This window comes from Hypanus sabinus, chromosome 31 (assembly GCF_030144855.1).
Source record: "Hypanus sabinus isolate sHypSab1 chromosome 31, sHypSab1.hap1, whole genome shotgun sequence".
In the NCBI taxonomy this organism is placed as follows: domain Eukaryota; kingdom Metazoa; phylum Chordata; class Chondrichthyes; order Myliobatiformes; family Dasyatidae; genus Hypanus; species Hypanus sabinus.
Genome location: NC_082736.1, coordinates 9941284 through 9952221, shown reverse-complemented (window position 1 = coordinate 9952221; position 10938 = coordinate 9941284). Strand labels below are relative to the sequence as shown.

Sequence of the window (10938 nt, the reverse complement as noted above, 5' to 3'; positions counted from 1 at the left end):
AATGAAGTATGTCTGTCTGCCTGGCCTGCTGAGTTCCTCCAGCATTTTCTGTGTGTAGTTTGGATTTCCAGCATCTGCGGACTCTCTCTTGTTTGTAGCTTTATATCTCGCTCTCTTTCTTTTTTCGTACATCTTTATTGTTTTCCTTTACAGTAAGTTCTTTTCCCCTTTCCCAGTTATAGATTTAACACTGAAATGTCTCGCCGTGCAGTCACTGTCCGCTGTTGCTCCTATGATTGACAAGTACATTGCTCCTCCTCCCGGGCTGCGGCCAACATATCATGTGACGAGCATCCCTTTCGCTGCCCTGATGTCGCAGAGTCAGAGGGCCTTCGGAACGTCGTTGCCTTAGCAACAGGCCCAAGTCTCCACGTAGAAGGATCCTGGGTTGGAAGTGCAGAAAAGGCTTCCCCCCGACGGGGCTTTTTCATGAAGGGCTCAGTGATTTATTTGCAATATTTGCGGGTGACCGGCGGCTTCTCTGATTGACAGCACGCACCCCCCCCCCCTTCGGAACGCAGCCTCCTGCCTCGTTGCTGTGATGTCACAGTAACGCACCTGTTTCCAAGGCAGCGGGCGCGGGAATGTGGCAAGGCCCCGCGGAGGGGGGAGGGGGAGCGCCTTGGGCCCGGGGGTCTGTGCTTGTTCAACCTCGCCTTATAACTGAAACTGTCCTTCCTGTGATGTGGCAACCGGCTCTGATCGCAAGATTTTAAAATGTTTCTAATGTGTCCGCCACAATCACTGGCAGTTTATTCAAAATACCCACCACCCTCTGCCCATTATGTCTGATCTGAAATACTTGCCTTGTTTTTATCAGCCATTTCCTGTGAAAAAGACTACGTGCTTTTACCCTATCTATGCTCCTCATGATCTACAGACCTCTACTAGGATCATCTCTGAATCTGCTCTGCTCCAGGGAATAAAATACTAGTCTATACAACCTCTCCTTGTAACTCAGACTCCCCAGGACAAAGCAAATATCTGCTATTTTTCTTTCTCCCTGCACTCTCTCTAGTTTAAGAACAGTTTCCTACCAACACTATACACAATATCCCCCGTCAGTCCTCACCAAAGACATTTATATTTACAGCATATTTTCTCAAATCAAAGAAAAACCTTCTCATCTCTGCAATGACTGAAGAAGGCCAGCAGGTCAAACACCATATCTAACTGAGATGTCACTTTCAGTGAACTATGCATTCACATGGACATTGTTTCTATAAATTACTAACAAAAAGATCCCAGCACCTAGAGGCGCACAACTAGACAGAGACCTCCAGTTTGAGGCACAGCCCTCAACCGTCAGCCTCTGCTTCCTGTCACTGAGGCAATTATGAAACCAATCAACTATCTCCCGTGGATTCCATCTCTCAGATCTAACCTCCCAGACCAGAGTCAAAGGCCTGTCTCCCATCCATTTAGACAACATCCACAACTAACCTCATCTACGCACTTGTGAAACTCCTCAAAGAGCTGCAAGATAATTGTCCGACATGATTTCCCTTGCACACAACTGTGCTGTCTGTCTTGAATCAGACCAAATGTTGGTAGATCCTGTTTCTCAAAACCTCCTCCAATAAATTACCCAACACTGATATCAGACTGATGGGCCAGTAGTTTCCTGGCACTGCATTAAAACAAAAGACCTTAAGTTATTGGAGCAGGATTGGGTCTTTTGGCTCATCCAGTCTGTTCCATCATTCCATCATGCCTGATTTATTATCCATCGCAACACCATTCTCTGCCCTTTTCCCATTAAACTTTGATGCCCTTAATAATAATTAAATCATCCTAACCTCTGTTTTAAATAGACCTACTGACTGCCTTCATGGCCGCCTGTGCCAATGAAATGTATCGAAAGATCACCTTCTGAATACAGAAATTACTCATCTCTATTCTAGAAGGGCATCTTTGTATTGAGGGTGTAGTCTGGTTCTAGACTCTTCTATTATTGGAAACATCATCTCATATCAACGCTACCTATGCCTTTCAACATTCAATATGTTTCTATATGATGCTCCCTCATTCTTCTAGACTCCAGTGACTACAGGCCCAGATCATCAAATGATCTTTATATCCTAACTGTTTCAGACTTGGGATCATTCTCGTGAATTTCCCCTGCAAACTCTGCAATGTCAGCACGGCCTTTCTTAGAAAAGTGACCCAAACCTGCTCATGATACTCCAAATAAGTTCTGGCTAAAGCTTCAGCATTAGATGCTTGCTTTTATATTCTAGTTCTCTTGGAATTAATGCAGATATTGCATTTGCCTTCCTTACTAGCATCTAAATGTGCACATTAACCTTTAGGGAATCCTGCATTAGGAGCCGCAAAGTCCCTTTACATATCTGATTTCTGTTCTTTCCCTGATTAGATGGAGTCTATGCCTTTATTCCTCCTCCCAGTGTTCATGACCACACACTTCCTTACACTGTATATTGTCTGGAACTTCTCTGTCCATTCTCTAAATCTGTCCAAGTGCTACTGCAGACTCCCTGCATCCATAACACTGCCTGGCTCACTATCTATTTTTGATTCATCCACAGACTTGGCCTCAAAACTGCAAATTCCACGTTAGTCACTCTCCAATCATGTCTAACCTCAACTGATGCCTGTGGTGAAGCAACAATCTCTCCCGTGGCCTCTACAGTGTATTCTCTAACTTCTCACAAAATACAAGAATGTACCTGAAAGGCCCGGTAGGTTTAACAACCTTAAAGCATCTTATGGCCTCCAATATAGATCCCTGCTAACTTGAATGTGGTCGAAGATATCACATCTGATTCATGCCATTTCCGTAACTCCATCACTTTCCATAATTTTCTCAATGGTGAAATAACTGTCAGAAATATTCATGGAAAGCCTCTCCCATTTCCTTCAGTTCCACACACAGATGGCCATCCTCATCTCCAAGCTGAACAATTCTGTCCAAATTCCCTTTTCCTCTGAATGCACCGAGAGAATCTCAGGGGATTTTGCTCAATTTTCCTTCCAAATCCTGATCTTCTCCTATTCTAGTCCTAACTTTTATGAGAGATGCTATGTCTAATAATATTCTCGAACAATTCCCCTGGCATTGATCCAGGTATCACCAGTTCATAATTTCCTGGGTTGACTCTGTTGCCGGAGGAACAACATGCCTTGGAATTTCAGCATTCCCTTCTCTGATCACACTATCCTCCAGGACCACATTGATGAATACTGATATGAAGTACTGGTTTAGTCCCTCACCCACTTCAGAAGTAAACTCTCTCCTTTGTCCTTGTGTTGTCCTACCCTCTCCATAGTGCCCCTTCTCCCCAAAGTTATTTCCTGTCCCCATTTGACAAGTCTGATTCTCTGTTTAACTTCTCTCTTGCTTGCTTCATATTGCATATTCATATTCATATTCTCCAATTTATACATCTGAAACATTCCTTATCTTTCATTTTCTATCAGATTGAATTCATAACATCTCCTACCCCTGTGCCAGACTTTACCAACCTTGTCTTTCTTCCATATAGAAACAGTCTGAATTCTGACCTTTAACCACTAGTCACATGTCAAATGTGGATGGACAAATCACAGCTGCACCCATTCCCCTCACCTCAGTTCCTGTCCAACACAGTTTCCCTTAGTTATATACCGATTAACCACATTACCTCTATGACGAGTCCTGTGCTTACTTACTGCTCTCAGAATGAAATTTCTATCTGTTGACAGGCTCATTTTCCAATACAATGTCTTCTAAAACCCACTTCCCTGGTTAGACTACCCACTTCTATGTTAAGAAACATCCCAGTATTCTTCTAACATACGCAATGATATCTAAGCCCCTGAGTCTAAGGGAGTCCCAGTCAGCACTGGGGAAATTAGTCACCCACTGCAACGACCCTGTTGCTTTTACATCTTTCATGTCCTGCTACATTTCAGTTTCTTTACCTTCTGCTGGCATTTGGGAGGCCAGTAGCACAACTCCATTGGTGAATGCACCTCTCTTATCCTGAGCTCTATTCACACTGGATAAACCCTCCAGTGTGTTCTCTCTTAGTCCCTCACCCACAATTCCATATAAAGGCTGATCTGTCATCAGCCTCTTCTTGTATGTTGATCCCACTTCCCTGATTTTATAAAAATTTATCTTGCTTCTCTTTAAATCTTTATGGTCATCCAGCGTCTCCACTCCTCTCAGTTAGGGGATTCTAGTGTTTGTTATACAGTGTTTTGTTTGTTTTATCATGTCTGGTCTTGTCGAACAGTGCAGGCATGTTCTTTGGTTTCCTGCAGTTCACAATTTTGTGCACCACAGTCACAAACAGTCATATGATTATGTAGACAGAGAGGGAGTTTAAATGAAGTGAACATGGGCAGTTGGCATATTTTGCATGTCATAGTTCCAAGGGAATCGTTTGCTTGTGCATATTTAGGCACTTATCAAGATCCAATAAAAAGAAGTTAGATTTAAAGAGAGCAGTCATTGTATGAGTGGGCCAAAATTGGAGTGGGGAGATGAGGCTTTGGCACATCTGAGAGGTGTAGGCAAGAAAGATAAGTTTTTCTTTATTCCTTACTTCTTCTGTATTACTCATTTGGAGCAGAAAGGATGCCAGACAAGATACTGCCTAATATCAGCGTCACAAAATTGGGTTGATAGAAGGTGACAGAGGGTGGTTGTGTCAGCTTATCATTAAGGTTGGAGGCCTCTGACCAGTGACGTTCACAGGGACCGGTTCTGGTACTGTCATTTGTCATCGATGTGAACACTTTCTCTGACATTGTTGTGAACGTGATTAGTGAGTTTGCAGATGACAGCGATGCTGTTGGTAGAGTGGGATCCCGAATGGGATGGGGACGAACTGGGGAAGTTGGCCAAAGAATGGCAGATGGATGTTGATGTGGACAAGTATGAACTCTTGCATTTTGAGAAGTCCAAGGGAAGGACCTGCACAGTAAATTCTGTTCCTTGGAGAGTATTGCAGGCAGAGTGTCCATGGAATACAGAAACATCATTCACTGAAAGTGACAACACAGGTAGTCAGGATGGTGAAGATGATGTTTGGCCTATTTGTCTTCATTGGTCAGGGAACTGAGTTACAGGATTTGGGATGTCATATGACAACTGTAATCGTCGAAGTGAGATTGCACTGTAATGTGCACAGTTCTAGTCACCCAGCTACAGGAAGGATGTCATGAAGCTGGAAAGTGTGGAGAGAGGTTTGAGGAGGGTGTTACTGACACTGGAGGATTTGAATTATTTGCAGAAGTTTGGACAGACTGGGACTCTCTTTCTCAACTGAGAGATTAAGGAGCTGACCAGTGACCATCCAAAGCTTTACAAAATCAGTACGCGATAACTGTTTGTGTCAGGGTAGGGAAGTATAAATTTACAGGACAATTGTTTAAGGTGTAGGGGAAACATTTAAAGGCTACCTGACTGGTGGGGGGATGCTGCGTGTTTGATAAAGGAGACCAACACTGCAGTAATGTGACGGATTTGATGAGATTTTCTAAGTAAAGGATTCAAATAAAATGATGAATGGTGAATTTGATGGGATTACACTGCTCGCCTCCCAATAGGCTGAGATATTGTGGAGCAGACATGTTGGTAAATCACACAGAGGTGTAATGGGAACAGGCTTACAGCAGTCGGGCATATTGACATCCCCAGCATTAACCAGATTACCTTTATATGAAAAGCTTCAGTTTCCAGGAGTAATTTGGCAGATGCAGGATCAGTTCATCCCTCAGCAGAAACAATATTTGAAAGGGAAAATGAGGCAACCATCACCAACAATAGAAGACAAAAGCAGCATAAAATAACATGAGAGAGCAGAGAATATCACAAAAGTTAGTGGGAAGCTAAAGGATTAGGGAACTTAAAAAGAACAGAAGGTAACTAAAATAGTAATATGGAGAGAACAGATGAATTATTAAAGTAACTGGCCAATAGTATAAAGGAGAATACAAGCTTTTTTTCAGACATTTAAAGAGTAAAAGAGAGGCAAGACTGGATCAGGATTCAGGTTTCCCATTCTCACCTTCAGAATCACATCCCTCCCTGATCCTCTTTTACACTGTTTAGTTTATTCAGTATTTCTTATTTAACCTGGCAATCTTGATCATTTAGTGAAGAGGGCCACAGCGTGGCAAATGCATTTCAATACAGATAAATGTGATGCAGTGCACATTGCAAAGTCAATCCAGTGTAGAACTTACACTGTGAACGGTCGGTCATTAGGGAGTGTATTGGGCCGGAGAGATTTAGGGGTAAATCTCTCACACACAGTTCATTGAAAGTGGTGTCACTGGTAGACAGGGTGGTGAAGAACTGGGTTTAACATGCTGGTCTTCATTAGTCAGGGGATTGAGTATATGAGTTGGGACATTATGTTACAGTTGTGTAAGTGACTGGAGGTCACACTTATCGTTTTGTGTACAGCTCTTGTCACCGTTTTAGGAAACGGGGTTAAACTGGGGAGAGTGTAGAGAAGACTTCCAAGGATGTTTCCGGGATCTGAGATTCTCAGTTACACAGAGATGTTGGTCGGACAATGTCCGTTGTTCTTTATTCTTTGGTATCAGAATCATTTATCACCGTGTTACATGACAAGGAAAAAGTCTTTTTATTTTGACAGCAGTACAATGCGATGAAGGTGCAGATGTGAACATTGTATCGGAATAACGCCTAGAGATTCTGGGAGTCGCGAACAACGGGACAAAATGCTGGGGGAACCCAGCAAGTCAGGCAGCATCTCCCACCAGAGTCTTGATGAAGGGTCTCAGCCCGAAATGTCGGCTGTTTATTCCCACCATTGATGCTGCCTGATTTGCTGATTTCCGCCAGCATTGAGTGTGTACTGTGTCAGAGAGAGTGAGTTAAAGGAGCGGGCGGCTTAGAACAGTGTCCCTGTGTTTGTGAGTCCGAATACATCGTAGGATTTCTCAGCGCCTCCCGTAGAAAGAGAAAAGATGTTTTTTGTTACGGAAGCACCCACTCCCCGGCTCAGTCCCGAAGAGGGAATTAACCGCAAAGTTTTAATTAGTTTAAATAATTCAGCCAAAAAACAGAGAACAGGTCTACGATCGGGAGAGAGAACGCGGGCAATGCAGTAATAGAAAGCGCTACCTTTAATCCCGATTAAACTTTCTTTCCAGCGAACATTCTGGCCTCAGTGACAGACAGGGACTAGTCCGAGTCTCCTCAGCGTCCGATTTGAATTGGAATCAGCGAGTTTTTGAGGAGAGAGAAGCACAGAAAAATGAAGCTGCCTGGAGCTGAAAGCAGGATGTCTCCGCCCCGTCCGCACGCTGCCTTTAAATTGCTCTGTGCCGCCGCCTTTCGCTTCATTTCTCATTCAGTTCTGATTGTGAGAAGGATTTATCAGAGTCGCCGACATGACCGAGACAGCACCCGCCGAAACGGCTCCTCCAGCCGCACCCGCCGCCGCAAAGAAGACTCCCAAGAAGATGGCGGCTGTCCGGAGTAAACCAACCGGTCCCTCGCTGGGCGAACAGATCGATAAGATCGTGGCGGGTTGTCACGATAGGAAGGGTATGTCCGGTGCGGCCATCATGAAGGCTCTGGCCGACAGCGGTGTCGATGTGGCGAAACGTCGCCCCCAGATCAAGATGAGCATCAAGAGGAAAGTGGAAAGCGGCTCTTTGGTTCAGACGAAGGGTTCTGGTCTTTCGGGATCCTTTAAATCCGGTAAAGGGAAAAGTGCCGTGAAGGTGGTGAAGAAAGCGAAGAAACCATCGGCAAAGAAATCTCCCAGCAAGAAGCTTGGCGCCAAGAAACCAGCGGCTAAAAAAGTGGGAGCTAAGAAACCAGCGGCTAAGAAAGCGGCAGCTAAGAAACCCGCGGCTAAGAAAGCGGCGCCGAAGCCCAAGAGCCCCAAGAAAGCCGCAGCCCCGAAGACGAAGGCGGCCAAGAAGCCGAAGTCGAAATCCGCGAAACCCAAGAAGACAGCAGTCAAAAAGTGAATTGAGAATCCACCATATGTAACTATCTGAACCCAACGGCTCTTCTCAGAGCCACCCACATCTCAGAAAAGATCTGATTCAAAGTGTTGTGATTCCCGTCCCGGGTCTGACTGAGCTTTCCGGGGGAACTTCTCACATAGAACCGGAGATTGACGGTACCTGACATATGGTGCGGCCGTGCCGTCTCAGTGTCTGAAATGAGACACGGATGCCCGAGCTGAGATTGAGAGATATGGGATGTGGGCTGTTTCAGGCCCAATTCCTTCTCCGATCTGGGAGAGAGTGACTGAGACATAGACACCTGCGGAGATTCAGCTGAGTTGATTGGGAACTCCTGACACCTATGCGAGAGGGGAGGGGGCGTGTTGAGAGAGGGATCCGTCACTGGGGATGGACTGCAGCGAGAGGATATATGATAAACTACCCGGTAGCATTGCCGACTGACCTTCATTCAGGTCCCAGCTACAAAACTAGTTTATTTACACAAAACATCAATCATGTACAGTATTTGGCAGCCCTTTCCTTTGCCGTGGTAGTGGCTCTGAAAAGAGCCTTTTCTGGTGTTCGGAGTGTAGGCTGGGCTTAGGCGCGCCAACTGGAAGTCCTTGGGCATAATGGTGACTCGCTTGGCGTGGATGGCGCACAGGTTAGTGTCCTCAAAGCGTCCTACCAGGTAAGCCTCACTTGCCTCCTGCAGCGCCATGACGGCCGAGCTCTGGAAACGCAGATCGGTTTTGAAGTCCTGAGCGATCTCCCGGACCAGGCGCTGGAAGGGAAGCTTCCGGATGAGCAGCTCGGTGGATTTCTGGTAGCGCCGGATCTCCCTCAGAGCCACGGTGCCGGGCCGGTAGCGATGAGGCTTCTTCACTCCGCCGGTGGCAGGAGCGCTCTTCCGCGCCGCTTTGGTCGCCAACTGTTTGCGAGGAGCTTTTCCGCCAGTCGATTTGCTTGTGCTTTGCAGTCTGCTTGGTGCGGGCCATTCTGCTTCGGGAGGGAGAACACAGGCTGAAATACAGGAACAAGATAGACGAAACGGGCTCCAGCACAGGCTTTTATACCGCTGGGGGAGGGCCGTCCCACCGCTTATGACTGGCTGAACACCGACTGTCTATTAAAGGATCCGCTTGCTGCGATTGGTTTATTAATTTCAAGCAGGCTGGCGGCGAATAACAATTTAGGACAAAATGGGAAACTGTTAACTGGCGGTCGGACTTCATCCAATCAGAATTTACTGTAATTGGCGCCCGATAAATTTCGAATCGCCCGCCAATTTCAGCGCACCCAGCAATGGTGCTTGATAAATTTTTATTAATTACAATTAATTCTATCACGGATCATACATTTTCAGTTTCATTTAACATCTAAATCCCTTAGTTAAGATTCGAATGCAAAATTACGGAATTGTTCCTCTAAACGAGGGAACTGATTTCTGACGCAGACGGACGGGAAGATTAAGATCAATATAAATGCATTCAGCATTTACGGTAATCACCGTCTGTAAAGGTAGAATCGCGGCTAAATTTCAAGCGGAAGATTAATCGATTTCAAATGTCAACAGATGAATACAGTTGGATCGATAACAAAGAATTAAATGGTTGTGGACACGGCTCCCTTTGTGAGGCGGTGGGTGGCTCTTAGAAGAGCCTTTGTTTTGTGCTCGGGAGGAAGTGGGAGTTTTTCAGCCGCCGAAGCCATAGAGAGTGCGGCCCTGGCGTTTCAGAGCGTACACCACATCCATGGCAGTGACCGTCTTGCGCTTGGCGTGTTCAGTGTAGGTAACCGCATCCCGGATCACATTCTCCAGGAAAACCTTCAGCACCCCGCGGGTCTCCTCGTAGATCAGACCCGAGATCCGCTTGACGCCGCCACGGCGAGCCAGACGCCGGATGGCCGGTTTGGTGATGCCCTGGATGTTATCACGGAGCACTTTACGGTGCCGCTTCGCTCCGCCTTTGCCCAGTCCTTTGCCTCCTTTCCCTCTACCAGACATGATGGTGCTTCACTCAGGTCGTTGCTCAGTGACAAACAGTCTGCTGATGTCTCCTTTTATACACAGCGCCCCGACCTGCCCGAGAAACGCGCAGAGAGACAGAGGCGGGGAGGGGAGGAGACAGAGTCAGAGTGACGGACAGAGCCGAGAGCGGCCTCTCATCGTCCAGCTCCGCCTTCACTTTATTACGGCCGCCATTATCCGACACAAAGCACTTCAGCGGAAAAAAAAAACTCCCTCACACACCACGTACAGATTCTGTACAAATTCTGGAAATTTGCTGATTCGCCTGCTTTAAATTATAGGAAGTGCTTTTCCATTTCGCAAATACCCGAGAACCTTGGTCTGTCCCTCGCCGGCCCCTTGACCAGGGCGAGCGCCCTCACACACGGCAGTTGGTGGGCGAGGGTGCAGTCACTTCCAGTGATGAGAGGGTTAATTCATTAGAACGACTATTCCTCTGGGTCGCGAGGGAAATGAAAGTCCGGTCACATAAAGGAACAGGATACATAGGCAGACACAAGGATATATATACCGTGCTTCTGATGTATTCTAAAGCCCAGGTAAGGTGGTGGCTGAGGAGCTGGTGCGAGATGGGTGGGGGATTCACGTACCAGGATCATTGGGGTCCCGAGGGTAAGTTGAGACAGGTCCAAGGAGGAGGGGAGCCAATATGTTTTACGGTGAACTTTCTCCGTGCTACACCAAAGGGTTTAAATGAGCAAGGTCCAACAAAGTGATTTTCAGGAACTAGGTTAAAAATCAGGACTTCCAGCATTGTAATTACGGAATTGTGGGTCAAACCTTGTGCTGGTGTGGTGAGAAAATGATATGCCCGTGCAGTTTAATATGTTGCTGAGGAACTGATGTAGGAGGGAGGTTTTCAGATTCATGGATCAATGGGCTCCCTTCCAGGAAGGTGGGAGACCGGGACAAACAAGACCATTTCCATCTGAACTGGAGGGGAACCAATATCCTCACCA

General features: G+C 46.3%; 2 protein-coding genes and 1 pseudogene across 2 annotated transcripts; 1 reads left to right on the top strand and 2 right to left on the bottom strand.

Moving 5' to 3' along the window:
* Positions 1 to 874: 874 nt before the first annotated feature.
* Positions 875 to 8945, bottom strand: LOC132383645 (histone H3-like; annotated as a pseudogene).
* On the top strand, positions 7378 to 8084 carry LOC132383865 (histone H1-like). Its single transcript, XM_059955063.1, has one exon. It carries the CDS (start codon positions 7378 to 7380, stop codon positions 7963 to 7965), a length of 588 nt encoding a protein of 195 aa, XP_059811046.1. The 3' UTR covers positions 7966 to 8084.
* Positions 8946 to 9643: 698 nt separating the features above from the next.
* On the bottom strand, positions 9644 to 9955 carry LOC132383895 (histone H4). Its single transcript, XM_059955093.1, has one exon. It carries the CDS (start codon positions 9953 to 9955, stop codon positions 9644 to 9646), a length of 312 nt encoding a protein of 103 aa, XP_059811076.1.
* Between the last annotated feature and the right edge of the window lie 983 nt (positions 9956 to 10938).